Below are 22,261 nucleotides of genomic sequence, written 5' to 3'. Positions count from 1 at the left end.
ATTTTCACGTTTTAGATTGTTTTCGAGGGGTAACTATTATAAACTTTTTTGAACTGACGTACGATTGGGCAGTAACCATTAGGCCTATGGGGGTGCGGATTGCGTTGTCAGGTGTGTAAATTCTTCCTCTTTAGTCAGAACACAATCAATTCACTCATGGTGAAAGTCACCAAACCCCCCAGAGCTGCAGCTGCAGGAGGGGGGGGGGGTACCCGCCAGAAATAATTGCGGTCTTAAGGGATTCATTCGAATTTTACCTCTTTTTATTGAAGTAAATAAAAATATGAATTGATTATGAGTTGGGCTATGTATTCTAGGAGGCTTTTTTGTTAGTATTATCTGTCTTCACCAAGTCGACGTCAAGTCACTAATTGCCTATTCTTCCTTAGCTCACATATCATTAGTTTTATGTGGATGATGGGCAATGGCACTGTTGCTGTAATGGTAGGACATGGTTGATGTTCTTCAGGACTGTTTTGCCTTGCAAACATAGTATACGAGCGAACTGGGAGTCAATTTTTTTTAATTAATAGAGGTTTACTAAATTTTTTGCCAAAAATGGTATTATGGTGATTTTTATTAAGAACTAGCAACATGGCAGCACCTCTCTCTATTAATTTATTAGGAGAAATTAATCTAATTATAAGAGTACTTAGTTGAAACAAATTAACTGCCTTAGGAATTAGTTTGCTATCTTTTGTTTGGAGCAGCTTACACTCTGTATCTTTACTCTCTTAGTCAACATCGTGTATTTTTCAGGCTTTCTATTCTTGCTGTTCAGGAAAAATTCGAGAGCATTTAGTTTTAAGACTACATTGAATTCCTTTAAAGATTCTAATTTTGAAAAGAAACCTAATTATGCCTAATATCTAGCCAGAAAATATTTGCAATGGACGATTATCTTAAATGTCTTTGTCTGGGTAATGTATCTTTAAATTTTAGAATAACCTAAATTTGAACTATGAGGTGCTACCCGAAAGTTCCAGTAATTTGAACAGAGAGAGCTAACTGTTTGCAATTTTGCCTTTTGCCGCTAGGAGGAGTCATCAGCACCCCTTGTGCATGAGTGTGGCCCCGCCCGTGTCTGTCAGTGGACGTGTTGTTGAGCTACTCTTACTATTATAACTTGGTGTGTAGGTGGTTTGGCGGTTTTGGAATAGCGGATCTAACAGAACAAAGAACCTGCATCAAGTTCTGCTTCAAGATCAACAAGATGGCTGCAGAGACACACCAGTTGCTTCAGCAAACCTTTGGTGACAGTGCCATATCCCAGGGCAGAACATTTTTCTGGTACAAGTGGTTCAAAGAAGGAAGAACGTCCACTGACGACGATAACCGTTCTCGATGACCGTTAATGGCAACAACACCAGAAAACGTCGGAAATGTTTGTCAGGCTATCCTTCCAGATCGTAGACGAACTATCCAAGATGAATGTGATATCGTTGGACTGTTGTATGGGAGCGTGCAACACATTTTGTTGGACATTTTGGGCATAAGAAGCATCGTTGCAAAATTTGTGCCAAGACTGCTGAGTGATGAGCAGATGGCACATCGCACTGCAGTTTGCGGGAAGCTCAAGAATCAGGTCAGAGATGACGCCACCTTCATCTCCATGGTAATAACTGGTGATGAATCATGGGTTTATGGTTATGACCCCGAGACAAAGCAGCAGTCATCGCAATGGAAGTCTCCTAATTCACCGAGGCCGAAAAAATCGCGCCAAGTTCGCAGCAATATCGAGTCAATGTTGCTCGTTTTCTTTGATATCCAAGGGATTGTTCACTAGGAATTCGTCGCACCCGGTCAATCTGTCAGTGGAAAGTTTTACTGTGAAGTTTTGCAGTGTCTGAGGGAGAACATCGGCCGCAAACGTCCAGAACGGTGGAAAAACAACGACTGGGTCCTACGTCATAACGCCCCACCCCATGCATCAATTGCAGTCCCGCAGTTCCTGGTTTCCACTAAATGGAAGTCATTCCCCCACCCACCTGATTCACCTGACCTTGCCCCTTGCCACTTTTTCCTGTTTCCCAAGCTGAAATTACGACTGAAAGGGCGTGGATTTGATTCGATTGAGGAGATCCGAACCGAATCGCAGGAGGTGCTCAGGACATCAAGCCTGAAGTCTTCCAGGGATGCATGGACTCATGGAAAAAATGCTGGGACCACTGTATACATGCCCAAGGGAACTACTTCGAAGGCGACAGTGAGAACTAGGAGGTAAGGTAACTTATTTTCCTACAGTATTCAAATTACTGGAACTTTTGGGTAGCACCTCGAATACTGAAAACGAAACAACTTTGAATTTTTTAACTGAATTTGTTCGGTTGTTTGTTGCTAAGACGTTAGTTTGTGGTGCAAAAAAAAAAAAAAAAAAAAAAAAAATTATCCCAAACCATGATTTGAAAAATTTTAATACACTTAACAAGAATAGTTTTTCTGATCCTTTTCTCGTTTATTTCATTGTATATATCTCTTTATTGTCTTTTTGACAAAACCTGCTACGTTATTGAGCGAGAAATTTTAACAATTAATTCAGCCTCTATTGTCGCAATGTATATATTTTATTGAATATTTTTAATATATATAAAGGATTTGTTATATTTATTTCTGCTATGGTCCTTTTCTACAGGGGAAGTAATATAGAAGGAGATCCTAATTTCGACCGATTAATATATTTAGTGCTAGCTTTTGTCTTGTCCACAGTTTTCTTAATTATTAGTCCAAATTTAATATTTGCATTCTCCTAGGATGAGATGGCTTAGGATTAGTGCCCTGCGCTTTACTAATTCACTATCAAACTGAAAAATCTGCAAATGCTGGTATATTAACTGTTTTATCCAGTGGAGTTGGGGATGTAGCTATTCTTTTAAGAATTGCTCTGATGTTTGTTGAAGGAGGCTGAAACTTTATTTTTTATGTGTTTTACTTAGACGATAACTCCGCATTATTAATAAAAAGGCTTACTGTCATAGCAGCAATAACTAAATGAGCTCAAATCCCCTTCTCTGCCTGGCTCCCTGCTGTCATAGCTGCACTGACTCCATTTTCAGCATTAGTTCACTCTTCAACTCTTGTTACAGCAGGAGCTTACCTGCTCATTCGATTTAGACCTGCTTTGTCTGAAAGAATCTTGCCTACTCTTTTACTATCTAGTTCTTTAACAGTGTTTATACCTGGGCTTGGAGCTAATTTCGAATATTTGAAAAAAATCACTGCTTTATTCACCCTCAGTCAACTTGGGGTAATGCTAAGGATTTTGTCTCTAGGATGTAAAGACCTTGCTTTTTTCCATCTTTTAACGCATGCATTATTCAAAGCTCTTTTATTTATATGTGCTGGAGCTATAATTCATAATGTGAGGGAACATCAAGATATTCGGCTCATAGGAAGATAAGTGGTTTCTATACCGCTGACTTGTGTATGTATGAACCTTGTAAACTTAGCATTATGTGGAAATCCTTTTTTTTAGCAGGATTGTATTCAAAGGATCTAATATTAGAAAATGTTTTTATCAGATGGATTAACGCTAAATTTTATTTCTTTATATTTCTGCAACCATGTTAACAATATATTACACTTTTCGTTTAATTTTATTTTCTATAACTGGAAAATTTTACTTAGCTAGATTTAGAAATATTTGTGATTCATCTTCTACTATAACCTCTCCAATATTAGCCCAAGGAAGAGGATCTATTTTAAGAGGAGCTTTACTCTCTTGATTAAATTTTCCTGAGTCTGACGTTATTTGCCTCTCTCAGCTTATAAAAAGTTTAGTTATAATAATCAGAATTTTAGGAAGCTAAATGGGTTACTTACTAAATATTATGAATGTAAACTTTAAGTTAATGTCACTTAGAAAGAGAGAGAGCGAGAAAGAGAGAGAGAGAGAGAGAGAGAGAGAGAGAGAGAGAGAGAGAGAGAGAAATTCATTAGGAATACATAATTGACCGCACTAGTATCATTAAGGCAGATCCCAACTATGGGCTTAAGATGAAGGAGAGCAGATTCTGGAACGTCCACCTCCCTCAGTCAGAGGGGAGGGGGAGAGGAAGGAAGAGGAACTGACTGTTTTGAGAGTGAGAGGGGTAGGGGGTTCTAGGGAAGGAGTGAGGGAGAGGAAGATGGGAGTAAGTTTCCACCAATGAAAAATTGCGAGAACAGGAAGGGAGGATTATGCTTTATGAAGGTGATAGCAGCCAGTAAAGGTATCTGCATATGCCGTATTAGTTTTTGAAACAGACTATGTCATTATAGGATTTATGGATATGAACTGTTTTTTGTATCATAACACATTGATTAAGAGTGTGCTTCACCATCTGGCAATGAAGAACAGGAGTTATTTTAAAGGCTTGCGAGTATACTGAATCAATCTGTGACACGAAAATCATTGTAGCATTTACCACAGCAGTTGAAATTTATCTAGTAACGATATGAGCTATGACATTAATTGAAAACACTCGTACATGTGGTTACATATACTGGTCCTCTAAACAGGTGATTCATAGTTCGTGTCAGTTTTAACGAGTGATTGGCAACCCAGATATGCATCCTCCTAGACAAAACAAACGAGAATACGTCACGGGTTGCAGGCGTACCAACTGTCAGACACAAGCTACAATCCATGTTCATATGTAACCAACAGTACACTAGCCAGCACTAATATACTTTACCTTACTTCTCTTCACCTTTAAATCTAACCAAACCTTGGAATCACCACAAGCCAACCGTTAACTTGGGGTTTGCCGAGAATAAGTGAAATACCGGCTCGGCAGAGCGAGCCCGACACCACCACCCTTGGAGGAGGGTACAGGGAGGTGACCCCCACCCCACAAGGAGATGACAGGGAGGCTCTTTTCACCTGCCAAGCCTTCCGGGCATAAACAGTATATCTCCCCCGTGACCCTACGCCTCTCTTCCCCGCAGCCAGACCACCGGGCAGTGTACAGTAAAAGTACAGTACACTTCAGCGGAGGGAACACTCGCCAGAATCGGGGTGGGACTTGCAGTGGCAAGATCCAAAGCAAACCCTCGGGTGCTGAGTCCCCTGGATTGGCCTCCTTTTTAACAAAGGACTCAGGAGGAGCATCAAGGGTTGCTATTCCCCCAAAGGAGCAGCGGCACAGTATCACCCGTCAGGTATACTGAGGGTGGAAGGACCGTCAGTCAGCCACCGTCTGCCAACCAACTTCGGGAGCTGGCACGTTGGCATGTCCACCAGACGACCTTCACTGGTGCTCCCAAGGAGGAAGGTGGGCCCTGGGGTAGGCTCTATCAGAAGTACCACGCGGGCTGAAATGTCGCAGTCCCCCAGTGCTGTCTCCGGGACAGGGGTCCCAGACCCTATGGGTGGAGTGCAGCCTCCGTCAGACCTGTTGCTATAGCCGAGCATATCCATCAGGCGCCTTCTCCCCGCTGCCAGGGTCTGTAGTGCCCAGAGGAGCCTCCCCCAACTCCTCTTGCCCTCCTTTCCCCCGCAGGAGCCAAGGCAGTGCCCAACAGGGCTGCCTGGTGGAGGGAAAGTCCCCTGGACCTCCCCCGCCCACCCTGGACTGGAGTTCCAGCAGGGTCTCCCCGCCTCGCTAAGTAGGAGAGTCGGCCCTCAGCCGCTCTCCCTCTGCCCGTCCCCAGGCTCCCATAGAGGAAGGTGCCTCTTGCCCCGCCCACCCATCCAGTGGCAAAGCGAGGCACCCCTCTACCCGCCTCTTTCCTTGAGAGAGTGGTTTCTGGTCCCTTTCAAGAACCCCACCAGAGACCAGACAGGGCGTGATGTCCCCGAGGCCAAGTGACCTGTCCCTGCAGCCCTGTCCTCCTCAGCTGCTGATGGACTCTGCCAGGACAAAAGGCCACAGTCCAGTCCTGATGGCCTCCTCCCACAGATGAGACTGCAGCTTTCGGAGTCAGCTGGCCTCCCCTGAATCCTGCTGCAGTAGCTGGACCTCCCCCAGAGCAGGTGGTCACAGTTCCTCCCTGATGGCCATTCCTGTTGGACGAGACGGCAGCTCAGCCAGGGTGCCCACCCATTCCCCCCCCCCCTTTTGCGTTGGCCATATGAAGTGAATAGAAAGTGATACATGAGGTATACTCCCAACCTCCTGTCTTGTAAGGAAGTCTTTATCACCACTCCCCCCTCCCCCTCCCCCCTCTGCCCCACGTGCGGGTAGATCGTGAATGCTATATTCTCTCCTCCTATGTAACGCACAAGTAGCAGAAGGATAGCTAGGGTATCGTCTGTGTCACTCAGATGCATATAACTAGCATCAGGAGCCATTTATGTTACGCGAAAATATATATAAGGACTCGAGTATATAATGTCGTCTATGTCATGTATTTGGGTATACTGAGATATACTTGACTGTCTTTGTTATATACCTGGGACCAAGCACACCTAGTGTACTGTGTGAACTATATGTACGATACTGTGTGGAAATTATCCTATATAAGGAAAGTTGGAATAGTGCAAAGGTAAAACTTGCTTAAGTTTGGTGGAGATATTTATTGTAAGGGTTACCCTCTGAGATTATCTGGTTATTATATGTCCCATAATTTTGATCACAGGTGTGTGTGTAGTTGTCTATTGTCAATATATAAGTGTGCGTTTAACTAGTTGTGTTTGGACTTTACTTCCTTGCCTGTGACTGACCCGGTCGAGAACAAAGAAACCAAGATTGCACTGTACCTGAACCCGAGAGGTCGGGACTCAGATTATGCTGCATAACGGTAAGCACAAACTCAAGTAAAAATTCATGTTTTATGTAACGTCTGCACACCGTTAAATCTAACTGAACCATGGTGTAACCACTATTGCTAAAGGCCTGTCGCAAATCACAAAAACTCTTTGGTATAAAGTTATCGTTCACATAACGTCTTCACACCAATATATTGAAGCAAACTTTGGTCCTACCACTATCAAACCATTACCTTAAAATTTTTCTGAAGTTCACAATAACTTATCATGTAACGTCTGCATGCACCATCCGATATTTAACTTATGGTTGATACTAGGTAGGAAAACTGCAGTGGTAACTGATTATCTACCTGTACCTCCCAGGTTCGGTGGTCACATATTCAGCCAAGTCTCATACCCATATGACCTAAGGGAAAGTATGCAGTACCCATCACAGGTTATGTCCAGTGTGCAGAGAGTGATGTCTCGCGGTATTTAGGATATCGTGACAATAAAGGTATTATCCTACTCTTCAAATGTATTTTCATACTTAATGTGTGGCAGCAATGAAGATGGATCACATTAAAGTATTATTCTACCCACCCTATGTTCTGTCATATATAAAGTGTGGAGGAAGGAAATTGGTGATGTTCTGTCATACATAAAGTGTGGCGGAAAGAAGTTGGTCATCATAATAAAGGTATTATCCCACCCACCACATATGATGTCCAGTGTGCAGAGAGTGATGTGTGGGATTATGTTAAAGAGGCTGCCGTCCGCCTTGCCTCTCAGCTTCTCCACCATCTTGTCACTCTGCTGGTTGATTACGTCCATGAAATTCTCTAGGATCTTGAAGTGGAAGGCTGGCGTCAGCATCTTGCGCCGCGAATGCCACTTGCTGCCTTATAACACACACACACACACACCACATTAATCAAACATAATTATTATCGGTATTATCAATGTATTACATTCATAATCATCATCATCATCCTATTTTTCGGTAATATACAGGGTAGCCAGGGTCAAGAAATATATACACATATATTTGAAAGCAGGAGAACCTTCAGGTGAGTGCTCCACTTTCATTCACTCGACTTTTGCAGGTCTTCATTTTCTTTAAAATAATAATATGGACCTCACAAACTAAATAAAACAAAATTGGAACATTGCAAATCACAACACCTGTGGAATAAAACCCTTTTCTTAACTTAAAACAGGGATCCATTCCTTGTCATGTATATCTCCACATAAACTTTAACCAATACCCTATGGCAATATTACACCACGAGTCACTAGCCCTTATGGGGCATTTATCCAAAATCTCTTATTTTCATAACCAATACCCTATGGCAATATTACACCACGAGTCACTAGCCCTTATGGGGCATTTATCCAAAATCTCTTATTTTCATAACCAATACCCTATGGCAATATTACACCACGAGTCACTAGCCCTTATGGGGCATTTATCCAAAATCTCTTATTTTCATACTGTCATATCTCAGCAGCTCAACAACTTAGAACATTTAATTACCTATCGTAATACTCACCAATCCTTCGTCTTGCCATAGCAAATGTCGCCAGGTCTCGTATTCTCTTCTACTAAGCAAGGTTCATAATACCTCTTCCTTTAAAAAAATTTTCTGGATAATGATGGTTGATATCCTTTTGTACATTGTATATGCACAGTATGGTAATACTTGAAGGATTTTTGTGACAAAACATGACAGTAAGTTGTAAACAAAATAAATCATTTAGGAAAATTGTTTGAGAGTTTCCTTAACGACGAGAATACGGGTCCATGTCTCTAGGTGGAGGCATTGTTGAGGACGGAGGTGAGAATATTAGATTATTTTCGTTTCTCTGCTAGCCGGTGTTCGTGTGTCTGAAGTAGCTCTGATCACAACTTGGTCCCCCACCATAACTCTCCATTGGTAACCAACCAATGGCTAGCTATGCTGATTCCCCTATGGGCAGCTTGTGATGGGTTGAGGTGGAGTGGCCAGCACATAGAGGTGATGAATCGGACACAAAAAATACATCTAACTTCCACCATGTCTCAAAGATGACTGATCGCGATTTGCCGCTCTCAGACTCTCAGCACATGAGTTGTCGGAGATGATGATTATTTTTAGGCCTCAAACTATGCCGCAGATTCCGACGTGAGATTACACGTCACCTGGAGTGGCCAAAACCCCTCCTTCCACAAGTGCCTGCACGTCATATAGGACTTAACAGATAAGGAATAACAATTTTGATATGGAAACATAATAACACCGATTACCTCATTCACCTTCCTATTTCTGTGTGGTCCCTGAATGTTTGTTCAAAACCAAAGTTATGTTGCATGTTTAAGGTGGGTGCTGTTAAATATGTCCAACTGCTTACACATGTATGGTATATGTCATGTGATAACAATGAATCTGCGTTATAAGTTGAGAACCCTGCACCTGAGATGGATCCAGTGTCAGTGCACAAATCAATCCATTTTTGTGCTGATGATGGATGAGTTTTAACTGTGCTTAAAAGAATCGTTAAGGTTTTCAATTGCTGACACATGACTTCCATTTATAAATCCATCTCAGATGCACTGCAAGACCAGACCTTATGTTCAGAACAACAGTGCTGCACCGAACTTAACCTTTCCCTATGCTGACCAGATATATACTGTATGAAACAGGAAAGGATGACTGCAATGTCATCAGTGCATGTAAAAATAAGTGTTGTCTTCGGGTATATTTGTGTGTGTCTTTGTGTGTGTGTGTGCGTGTCACACACTAAAGGTGGATCTGCGCTGATGATCACTCGTGCCGTGCCTTAGATTGATCCCATGTCAGCACACAGTTTCGTAAGTTTGTGCGTTGACTGTGGATGGGATTTAACTGCGCTGGCGAGGGGCTGGTAAGATTCAACAACTAACATATTACTTTCAAAGATGATTTGTTCACAACATATCACCAACCGATAGTTGATATATTGTCAGCTCAATCATAAAAAATATGTTTTTCTGTTTATAACTTTCAGTCATTATTGTCATTTTATGTAATTTCATGCCTTGTTACGTAATTCAAGAGTTGCTATACCGTGTTGCGTCATGTCATTGCTGTGCTACGCCATGCTACTGTCGTCCCGTAGTCCCGACATGTCATGTTAGTACTGTAATGTATAATTGTTTCAAAGGGAACGATCCTCATCATCTCCATTTTCAATGACGAAAAATACATTTTGTCACACTGATCTGTGATGTTACATCAGCTGGCTGTGTGTGTGTGTGTGTGTGTGTGTGTGTGTGTGTGTGTGTGTGTGTGTGTGTGTGTGTGTGTGTGTGTGTGTGTGTGCGTGTGTGTGCGTGTGTGTGTGTGTGTGTGTGTGTGTAAGTGTGTGTGTAAGTGTGTGTGTGTGTGTGTGTGTGTGTGTGTGTGTGTGTGTGTGTGTGTGTGTGTGTGTGTGTGTGTGTGTGAAGTGAAAAATACTATACAGTGAGTTATAGAGGTGCTAGGATAAGAGGGTAGGCCAGAGAGGAGTTGGGTCAGGTGAAACAGCGTGAGGAGAAGGGATTTTGACAAATCATTTAAGTGCTATTAGCGGAGAAAGAGAGAGAGAGAGAGAGAGAGAGAGAGAGAGAGAGTGTCTGGGTGACCAAGAGAATGGCGGAAGCACAGTGCAGTGTATGAGTGTGTTTGAAAAGGAGAGGACACAACGATGTTAGTAATTGTAGGAGGAAGTGTAATAATGGGTAGAAGTATATTGATGGTTTTAACTAGAAGGTCTGCGTGCTAGTACATGAATGTTAATGATATTACCTATTGACAAGGAGCACACACACACACACACACACACACACACACACACAGCCTACCGCTGTCTCATCAAAGAACAGGCACAAAATGTAAATTATTTCCTCTCTGAAATTGAGGGGAAGGGGATGCCTTTCCCCTTATAACAGTATGGCATAACAGTACTGACATGACATGTCGGCAATAGCAGGACGTGACGTGACGGTACTATTATAACATGACACAGCAAAACACTGACATGACGTAACATTGTATAACATCATTGACATGACGTAGCAGTGACAAGTCATGACATCATAGCAATGATGTGACAGCACTGAAAAAGTGATTATAACTGAAAAATATGGCCAGCCGCATTTAAGTGAACACATGCAACATGTAAAAAATAAACATGAAACTCATATGTTAATAATAATAAACATTAACGATCCCTTATCAGCACAAATATAACAAATCAGTCAATTAGTAGGCTGACTCTGGATCCAAGGTCAAAAGAAATCTTGGCTGGATCAACCTCAGGTGCAGTGCTGTCCATCGATAGCGCAAATCCATCTATATTGTGCGATACACATACTGTGACAAACTCACAGATATAACCAATATAACTCTTTCACCTTTACATGCACTGTTGTCATTACGGGCATCCCTTCCTGTTTCGTATTGGTATCTGGCAGAGAAGGGTTAAGTTCAGGGATAACTCTTGCTATGAACAGAAGATCCGATCTTGCACTGAACCTCAGAGGGACTTATACAGAAAAATAAAAACTGGGGAAATAACATACACAAAACACGAAAAAAATACAGTACTAAAAAAATATAAGAGTAATACCGCTGACCTAACCCACCTTAGATAAAATACATTTACATTTCGTAAATGGCCTGGGAAAAATGCATTTGACCATATTCTTTTAATTCCTTTATGAACATTATTCTTGCTACTTTAAGAAAACTTATTTTTGTCTTGGCAAGGAGGACAGGCAAAGGTGAGTGTAGAATATTGCCATGCCATCAATCCTTCCCTTGACAACCAACCTTCATTATCGTGGGAAGTAAAAGAGAACAAAGCTGAATCTTCCTGTGTCTTTCCCACCTACCTTAAGTATAATTTTTGTTGTATGGACAAATAGAGCAGAGTGCAACATTCTCTCATCTTTCCAGTATCTGATATAGTTGTCTAGGTCACGTTTCCATACTACAGCATTCTGATCCACCCACAGATGAACTGATATAGTTACCTAGGCTACGTTTCCGCGTTACAGAATTCTGATCCACACATTGAAATTAATATAGACATCTAGGTCATGTTTCCATACAACAGAATTCTGACTCGATGTAAAGTTATGTTTTCGTAGGAACAATAGGAAAAGAGAACAAAATTTCCCCATGTCTGTCACTTTCCCTGCATAACATGAGCTTGGTCAGGAAGGACAAAGGTATTTTGTGAGTGTAAGGACATACCTGTAGAAGTAAGGAGTCCGGTGCCCAGCCAAGCCTCAATGAACTTGTAAGATAATCCCTTTTTGATATGCTTGTTAGTGGAGAGTAGTGCCTGGTGACGACAAGACATAAATATACATACATACATGTATACATATATACATACATAGGCAGAGACACACAGACAAGCCGAATGATTGATTTATTGCGATGGGGTAATTGGAATGTAGCACCTTGTGACAAAAGAAAAAAAATTATTCCCGATGAAAATGGGTTATTTTAGGCAGGCGGAAATAGTACACATTAGAAGCCTTTGATTATTTATTTCATACGTCTGATTTCGTAGCCTATTTATTACTTATATAATTCTTGCTATCTACAGAGGATTATATTCAGCTTAATAGAGCATCTGAAAAGTGGAGGCATTAAGAAAAACTACATTTTACACCAGCAGCTCGAAATACCCCTCATTAGCTGAATAAAATCTTTTGGAGGTTGCAGGAACTATTTTTTAAGAAAGTACCTCACTGGTCAGAAAGGCGGTAACGCTTATGCGGAAGGTCCCATTGACAGACGGGATGAAACTCGGACTCTGGTTGTTGAAGACCCCTTCCCTCGGCACAACCGCTTTCGCGTTATTGTTTGAATGCTTGCCCTGCATTTTCTTTCACACCATTCCCATCCCTACGAACAGCTGACACAGCAGGGCGCGTCATTTGTACCTATAAGTCACTGTCTCACTACCAAGAGTGATTGTTGACATGGAGCAAACTGACGCTGCATCTGATTCCTTACCTGCCCGTCCAGGTAAAACAACCTCTAAGCCCGCAAAACAACCCCCACCCACATGCCTTACAAGGAAGGGGCTACATTACGACAGTGACGTTGGTATAGTATTATTTAGGACTGTTACGTTTTTCTAGTACTGACGAAGCGACATTCGTGAAATATTTAGAATTGTGGCTTTTGTGTACTATTTGCGATAATGACGTTTATGAAATAATAACGGTTGTGACGAAAATGAAGTGTTTTCTAGACTGGGAAAGAAATTGGTAAAATATTTACGGTAGCAATGGTTGTGTTATATTTATGACATTCACATTTATGAAATATTAATGATGGTGACTAGAGTGATGTCTTTTTGACGAAAAACAAAGTGATTTGTGTAATATTTATCCCAATTGTGGAGGCTTGGTTACCACCTCAGTCAGTGCCATATCAGTAAATGCTGATTATGACAGTGGGAAAAAGTAGGGGAGTGAGGTCTTCAAAAATCTTACGACAGCGACGCTTGTGCATGAAACTATGAATAGTTAGTATAAGTTGCTTTATACAATAACTATACATAGAAGAAAAAGTGATTTAGTTAGAAGTGAAAGAAAGTAAAAGAAGTGTAAAGTGTGAAATTTGTTTTGTTTGCCATTTTGCATTAAGGAACAGAATGAGAAGCTTCTACAAAAAACCTGATTGGGGAATACTTTCCCTAGTAATATGCATTATTCTTCATGTAGGTTATTTACAGCCACACATTTCAGTGCACAGTAACAGCTGGCCAGCACGGAACGCCCCTCAGAGAAGGGTGCAATCATGTGCTAAGGCACGAAAGTGATGACACATGACCATAGACAGCAGTGGGAGGAGACTGGGGGTCTTGAGAAAGGCCAGACTCTGAACATGGCTGGCCATGGGTAAAGTGCGGGCTGGATCCCCTTACACGCACACATTAAGGCCGTGACAGGGCACAGCCATCCAACCATGCTTGACCTCTTCCTCACAACTAATCCTTCTGCTTACTCTGTTAATCTTTTCTCTCCGTTGGGCTCCTCCGATCACAACCTTATTACCTTAACCTGTCCTATCACTCCGGTACGGCCTGTTGACCCTCCAGGAAAACGTCGTCTGTGGCATTTTGGAGCTGCGGACTGGGAGGCCCTCACGCAGTACTTCTTTGATTTTCCCTGGAATGATTATTGCTTCCATGGCCGGGAGCCATCTGAGTGTGCCTTGCGGATTACGGAGGTTATTCTCTCGGGCATGGAAGCATACATTCCTTTCTCATATCCTTTGACTAACGCAAGAAAGTCTTGGTTTAATCACGCTTGTTCTAATGCTGTCCGCAACAAGGAGAGGGCTTACAAAAGGTACTAGAGCCAACCCACCCGTGAATCACATCATCTTTACGTTTCTGCCCGGAATCGTGATAAGTCTGTTCTTCGCTCTACTAAAAATAATTTCATCCATACTAAATGCTCTCAACTCTCCAACTCGAATTCTTCCCGCTCCTTCTGGCACCTTGCCAAAAATCTTTCTAACAACTTTACCTCATCATCCTTCCCTTCTCTTTTCTACTCTGATGGTTCTGTAGCTATTTCTTCTACTGATAAAGCAGATCTCTTCACACAGACTATCCCCTCCAATTCCACCTTAGATGATTCCGGTGCTGTTCCTCCATCACTTCCCCCCTCTGACTTCCTCATGGCTGACATTAAAATTTTTTCAGTTGATGTATTTTCTGCCATCACTGGCCTCAGTACTAACAAGGCATATGGGCCTGATGGGGTCCCTCCTGTTGTTCTCAAGAACTGTGCTTCTGTGTTTACACCCTGCCTAGGCAAACTCTTTCGCCTTTGTCTGTCAACTTGTACCTTTCCTTCTTGCTGGAAGTTTGCTCTCATTCAGCCAGTCCCAAAGAAGGGTGACCACTCCCAACCCTCCAACTATCGTCCAATTGCTTTAACCTCCTGTATTTCAAAAGTTTTTTAGGCAATTCTCAATAGAAAAATTTTAAGGCAGCTTTCCTATCACAACCTTCTTTCCGATCGTCAATATGGGTTCCGTTAGGGACGCTCCACTGACGATCTTCTCACCTACCTTTCAGACTCCTGGTCATCCTCCTTTCGGGACTTTGACGAAAGCTTTGCCATTGCACTTGACATCTCAAAGGCTTTCGATCGAGTCTGGCATAAATCTTTAATTTCCAAACTGCCCTCCTACGGTTTCTATCCTTCTATCTGTGCCTTCATTGCTAGCTTCCTTTCTGGTCGTTCTATAGCCGCTGTTGTAGACGGCCATCGTTCTTCTCCTAGATCTATCAACAGTGGTGTTCCTCAGGGCTCTGTCCTGTCACCAACTCTCTTCCTTTTATTCATCAATGATCTTCTAAGCTATACATCTAACTCTATCCACTCATACGCTGATGACTCCACCCTTCACCTTTCCATTCGGTTCCTGCAACGCCCATCTCAACAGATACTTTAACAAACAAGGGATGAGGCTATGGCACACCTGATGTCTGACGTGGCTCGTATCTCTGACTGGGGTAAAAATAAAATGGTTGTTTTTAATGCATCTAAGACTCAGTTCTTACACCTATCAACCCGACAAAATCTTCCACTAATGTTTAATAATATTCAGCTTAATCCTGCATCATCCTTGAACATGTGTGGGGTTTCATTTACTTGGGACTTATCTTGGAAAGATCATATTGCATCTCTTGTAAAATCTGCTTCCAAGAGATTGGGTGTGCTAAGCCTACTCCGCTCTTTCTTTACCCTTGCACAATTGTTGACTCTATACAGGGGTTTTATCTGCCCCTGTGTGGAGTACAACTCTCATGTCTGGGGAGGCTCCCCACATACAGCTCTTCTCAATAGGGTGGAGTTAAAGGCTTTTCGTCTCATTAACTCTCCTCCTCTTACTGACTCCCTTCAACCTCTGTCTATTCGCTGCACTATTGCATCTTTATCTCTTTTCTATCGCTACTTTAATGGTCACTGCTCCTCTTAACTGTCTGCTTGCATTCCTCCACCTCTACGACGGGCGCGTAGCACCCGTCTGGCAGCAAACTCTCATCCCTTTTCTGTCCAACTCTCTAATGCAAGAGTTAACCGTTACTTCCAGTCTTTCATTTATGCAACAGGTCAGCTCTGGAACTGTCTCCCTCTGTCTGTATTTCCTGCTGCCTATGATCTCCAGTCTCTCAAACACAGTGTGTCCAGGCATCTCAAAATGATCGTATCTTGAATTTGGCTCTCTATTGTATTTTGTTTTTCTCTTGGAGGGAACTGTTTGTGCGGGCTCATGGCCTTTGGTTCCTTCTTCCTGGCATAAAAAAAAAAAATCCTAAAGTGAAAAATTGCCTCCATTCAACTCGTCCTCAATCCAGATCGCCACAACCTAGCGAGAAGAGGACACTTACTCTAAAAAGAGGAAGAATTTTTGAGAAACAGAAGCCCTTTTGAACATTCTAATTTGTTTTTTTGCTGAGGTATGAAAGTCTGAATTAGAGATATATATTTAGAGAAATTTGCCTCTAGGCTGCAGTAGGAAAGTGCAAAAAACACCCACCACCCAGAGGTTAAATGAGAGTTTTTACCGTGACGATGGGATCCGCTGGTGGAACAATCTGCTGATGGTGTTACTGTGTTCCAGTATGGACAGGCAGTCCTTTTATCCATTGAATCACCTATGCCATTAATGGATACTATCGATTTGAACGGTGTGATTTGTACACAAAACACGTACACCATATAATTGTTTTTGTTAATGTATTACACAACCCTCCCCCAATAAAAAAAAAAAAAAAGATATCATGGCCATTTTTCCACATGACACCATTTGACACATAGATATGATCATGCAGACACGATCACTGTGCTAGAAGGGTCTAATTTGTACAATGACAGACTGTTCATACGGTTAGTTCTCTCTCTCTCTCTCTCCTTTGACAACATTAATAAAGTAACATTCGCTGCGGACTTCGCATCTCATCCCATATGCTGACTATTCCGGGAAGGTTTTATTATCTCAGAGCTCTCAGAATTGACTTATATTACCAACGGGTAACAGCTACATAATTCAGGAAGTTTACACATAATTGCTCTACTTAATATATTATAACCAAGCACTTCACGCTTGGGCACACAGTCACAAAATAGTCCATATTTGGTTAGAATTGTGCATGGTTGGACTCCCGAACAAAATTTGGCATTTCATTTGACGATCTGCTAAGGACTACCTTTACTTCTCCAAGCCTTATCTTATATAGCTGACTGATACTCAGCTGCTCATGGTAAACTCTTCACTGTTTCCTACTTCCTCTGTAATTTCGAAGCCAAAGATAGTTGATGTGTGTAAGCGTGCAACAAGTTTTTCTCATGTTTCCAGACTTATAACATTCCATGTCTCCATGCTCTAGCTGTGGCTATCATGACAGGTTCAAATATATATATATATATATATATATATATATATATCTATATATATATATATATATATATATACATGGAGAGAGAGAGAGAGAGAGAGAGAGAGAGCATTTTTAGTAGGGTGCATCATGAATCATGGTAACATGGTAAAAAATATTTTTTCATCATTTACATCAAGCAGCTTGTCTGCTGATCTCACTTCATGAGAAATGTATCCTGTGGAAGTTTCAGTTCATCCCCAAAAGGTTAAAGGGTCACACAACGCTTATGAAACTGTTAAAATATGTGCCAAATATCTTGAAAAATGTATATTTTCACAGCAATGATTAACCGTGCATATATTCATATGTACATTCGCACCTCTATGTCATACATGTCTAGTATACTGTATATCCTCTATTCTACAAAGCTCCACAGAATCGTATTGTACTCTACTGATTTACTGTAGCAAGCCCCCCTTATTAGCTGTTTTCGGGTATAGTCAGAGGTGCTCTTTGACTACCCAGAGCACGCATTGCATATGATCCCTCTTCCTTGTCCTTCCTTAGCTCGTGAATTATGTGATCTTCGAAACGCCACACTCAGCACTAACGTTGATTACCACAAGGCTATCCACGCATGCCTTTTCAGCCATGTAGGAGTTCGATTCCGGCCATTGCTATGAATCGTTCGGTGGGGATTCAGAACCAATTTCCAACATGGTGAATATTTCCTTGGTCTTGGTGGTGAATAGCTCTGGAAATGTTTTTCCGGCTGCCTCTCCAGGAGCAACACGGTGGCAAGGTCTGTTTTGACACTGCACTGTGCAAATATTTGCAACCATGTTCCTTTTATCATCAACAGAAACATCTTCGTCAAAAACTGACAGGCCAACTGTCATTTCCAACAAGTACAGTCACTCATAAAAGAAACGACCCCCCCGGCCAAGACACCTTTCAACCAATATGATATCGGTTCTGGTAACACTGCAAATGACGTCAGGTGTGTGGGTGCGAAGCTGCGTTTGGGGGAAGTTCATTCAAAGTTCATTCTAAGTATGTCGAGCCCATTCATTTAACCCTTGAGGCCGGGGGTTTCATTTGCATCATGTGCAGCATTAATGCATAAATGTTCGGGTATGGGATTGTGTTATCACCTGAAAGTTCTTTGTTCTTGTAGCATAAAGTTAATTTTGTGTGAAGGACAACATAACAAGTCAGACAAAAAGTATGTTTGACTCGAAATGTGGATTGAAGCAGTGTTTCGTGCAGATTAACTCCGCCCTCCTCTCAAACACCCCTCCTCATCCCCCCATATGGCTGACGTCAAATACACTGTTACCAACACTGAATACCCCGAGTTATATTGCCTCTAAGGCAGGGGGGGTCTTTTCTTTTATGAGTGACTGTACCATTGGTGTTTTCGAAACACCGTATTAGCTGTGTCGCTGATGATAGCATTCTATTGAAGCCGAAGTTTCTGTTATAAAGTAAGGTCCATACGAATACCAGCGGAAAGTTTATCGGCTACGAATCTTGCTCGAACGTAGTTCTGGACGACAAACAAACACAGGTCTCCGATACTGTTGTAGAAACTGTCCGCCTGGTTTTGTCTGCGACTGGTGGACTGGCGATGGTTTCTCGTGTCAGCAAACTGGTGCATGAATAGCCACTGCTCTAAAGCATAAATAGCCTCGCCATCCACCTGGCTCGATGGGTTGCTCCTGGTGCCATGAGTGAAACAGTGGGGCGTTCATAAGGCACTTCTCCTAAAAACACCACTGTTAACTCCAGCAGTTCCTCATAATTATCTTGAGGCAGCTGGATGAGGAGTTGTTGCTGAGGGAATGTTAAGACGACATCTCGCCATAGTTCAACAACCAATCTAATTCCTTCGTCTTCCACGACAGTTTGAAACTCATTCTGACGAGCCTTTGGCCAGAATTCCCACAGTCAACGAAGAAAAATATGTTTGGACCTCCTGATTATTCTAGATCCAAGAAATTGAACACTGCTCCCAACACAATTTCGTAAGTGCGATATCTATAAGCCAGATGTGGAACATTTCTTTGCATGATGTGTTCAATCCTAAGGTACATTCTGGCTTTCCTCCCACTATTCACTGTTGTTGTATTTAAAAAAAAAAACAGGGACTTGATACAATCCTCGATGTTCCATTCTTTTCGGACTGCTCCACTAACAGCTGCCATCTGTTCTGCTTACCCATCAACGAGTTGGTGACTACCAAAAGTTTCGTCACCGCTTGATCGGTAAACAGTAAACGGCATCCCGACCAGTCAAGTCAGACATGAGTTTACAATCCCAGTGAAGAGTGGAAGAAATAGTGGGACAAAATTTTAGTCTCCGTTCTGCAGCCAAAGCTCTATGAGCTTTCCGTTCCCTTCTGATAGTGCTTGTGCTGATAGCCAGCTTATTCACACTGTGGCCAAAATCGAATGCAAAAAGGTATAAGGATACGAGCTACTCTCCCATCACTGACGTTAGTCCCGTCGAAAGCCGAAGCTACCTGGCCACTGACAACCGCAATACGTCAGGGCCATTTGGTTGATGATCCTGGTTCGTAGAGAGTTGATGGCACGAATGAATCTTCACTGTCTGACTCAGGACTGCTAGCACTAGACGAAGGTTCAAGCTCCACCTTTGCAGCCAAGGCAGCTTTTTCTTCTAATGATCACGTCTTCCGTTTTTCTTGCTCCTTTTGCTCTTCCTTTGCTCTTTCCCGCTTACAGCAGTTTTTGGCAACTGTGGTCGCCATTCCTGGTTGGCCAGGTTGGCGCTGAACACTGAGAATATCCCGGTCCTCTTTAATCTTCATGAAGCAGGGGGCGTCACGGTGGGAGGTATCAAAAAGCTCATGTCATTGTTTTTGGAACCTTTTCCTGTCTTCTAATGCTTTTCCAGATGCTAGTTCTGTTTTTCTCCTTGCGTGCTCAGCAAGTAACTTCCTGACCATTACTAGATGATGACAATAATCAATATCTGGAAACTTATCTCAGTCCCAGATGTTTGCCACTTGTTTCACTGTGAAATCACACAAGCCTCCAAGGATGCTTCTTCATTTTAATGGTAAAGGAATCGTAACACGACTCCACAACTAGGCAGCTTCACTCCGGACAACTCAGCCAGTGGCTGACCAACCAGCCATAATTCTGAACTAGACCTAGTTATAGCCATCGAATTCAATCTATATCTGTAAAGAAAAAAAAACTGTGAATGATATATGCAATATACCGAAAACAGAGCAAAATTTAATGAACAATCGAGCCCTACCAAGGATATTATAGGAATTTAAAAAATGGTTGTAAAGTTATGGAAAATTTAAATTCATTGCATGACCTGTAAACATTATTCAATGAACGTGAAATTTAAACACTGGAGTTTTCCCATCAAGTGGGTATAAATGACCGGTTGCTCGAAGATGCGTACTTATTTGTTTTTGTTATGACGGATCCCAACATCTCTATCTATCTGGCTATCTGTCTATCTATCTATCATACAGTATAAATATATATCAGGTGTTTGCTGTGAGACAAGTGTGCGAAAAGTATTTAGCAAAAGGCAAGGATGTGTTTTGGGCATTTATGGATTTAGAGAAAGCGTATGGTAGAATTGATAGGGAGGCTTTGTGGACTGTTTTAAGATTGTATGGACTTGATGGTAGGTTACTAAAAGGGGTGAAAAGTTTTTATGTAAATAGTAAAGCGTGTGTAAGAGTGGGAAATGCTGTGAGTGATTGGTTTCCCGTGAAAGTGGGGCTGCGACAGGGATGTGTGATGTCGCCCTGGTTGTTTAATATTTACATGGATGGTGTTGTAAGGGAGGTGAATGCAAGAGTTTTAGGTGGTCTGAGTCTGGTAAATGTTGATGGTGGAGAGTGGAATCTGAAGCAGCTGCTGTTTGCAGATGATACTGCACTGGTGACTGATTCAGAGGAGAGATTGAGACAGTTGGTAGAGGAGTTTGGAACGGTGTGTGAAAGGAGGAAATTGAAAGTAAATGAGAATAAGAGTAAAGTGATGAAGTGTACGAGGTTGATAGATGGTAGGGGGATGAATATAGTTTTGAATGGTCAGTTGCTTGAGGAGGTAGATTGTTTTAAATATCTAGGGTCACATGTTGCTGTGGATGGAAGAATAGATGCAGAAGTGAAGTTTAGAATAAATGAAGTAGGAAAGGTGCTGGGAGGAATGAAAAAAAGTGTTTAAATGTCGTTCACTTAGAATGGATATAAAGAGAAGGCTGTATGAGGGTGTTGTGGTACCAACTGCATTATATGGGGCTGAAACATGGAATATGGGTGTAGCAGAGAGGAAAAGTTTGAATGTAATGGAGATGAGGTGTCTAAGGAGTATCTGTGGAGCGACGCGTATGGATCGGGTGCGAAATGATGAAGTGCAAAGGAGAACTGGAGTTGTTCGGGAGATGGCTGGTAGAGTTGAGCAGAGGGTGTTGCGATGGTTTGGGCATATGGAGAGAATGGATAATGAGCGATTGGTGAAAAAGATAACTAGATCTGATGTCAGAGGTGTAAGGCTGAGAGGAAGACCACGAATAAGATGGATGGACAGTGTGAAGAGAGCGCTGGATGCGAGAGGGATGTCTGTTGAGCAAGGTAGAGTGGCTGTGCTTGACAGAAATAAATGGAGAGAAGTTATGAATGAATAAGTGATGACGCAGCCCTGAGGGGATATTCTCCCGCATTTGGTCTGATCAGCTAGTCAGGTCAGGTGCGGGTAAGGGGATGGGTCTGTTATGATGTGGCAGGGGTAAACCAGCTATGCTGTCGGGCCCTGCTGCGGATGTCACTGATTGCATTGCGCAGTTGACCCTTGTGCGGTGTGGTGCGGTGAGGATCTGTCCGTTCTCCCCTTTGGGACTAAGATGTGAATGAATGTGTTTGAATGGATGAGTAAATGGAGAGTGTGTCGTCCTGTCTCGGCTACCTCCCTTTCCTTGGGGGAAGCAGCCTAGGTATATATATATATATATATATATATATCTATCTCTATATATATATATATATATAGATAGATAGATAGATAGATAGATAGATAGATATAATATGCTCTTTACCTAACGTCTAACTCTTCTTCTTCTAAAACAGGACACCCGTTTTACCTCTCTTCTTTCTCAGAAATCCTCATTCTAGTC

The 22,261-nt window shown here is 42.1% G+C and overlaps 1 protein-coding gene across 1 annotated transcript in view; it reads right to left on the bottom strand.

Annotated features, from left to right (window-relative positions):
* The window catches only part of LOC145395519 (cytochrome P450 4C1-like), a 338,392-nt gene that overhangs the window by 231,686 nt on the left and 84,445 nt on the right, over positions 1 to 22,261 (bottom strand). Inside the window, exons 3-4 of the mRNA XM_080269128.1 lie at positions 11,926 to 12,016; positions 7,384 to 7,569 (exon numbers count right to left, since the gene is read on the bottom strand). Of these exons, the coding sequence (XP_080125254.1) occupies positions 7,384 to 7,569; positions 11,926 to 12,016 (277 nt within the window). The remainder of the gene's footprint in view (positions 1 to 7,383; positions 7,570 to 11,925; positions 12,017 to 22,261) is intronic.

The sequence above is a fragment of the Coenobita brevimanus genome, chromosome 31 (genome assembly GCF_032717465.1).
Source record: "Coenobita brevimanus isolate Jiangsu-jjx chromosome 31, ASM3271746v2, whole genome shotgun sequence".
NCBI lineage: Eukaryota > Metazoa > Arthropoda > Malacostraca > Decapoda > Coenobitidae > Coenobita > Coenobita brevimanus.
This window is presented reverse-complemented; position numbering and strand designations above follow the sequence as displayed.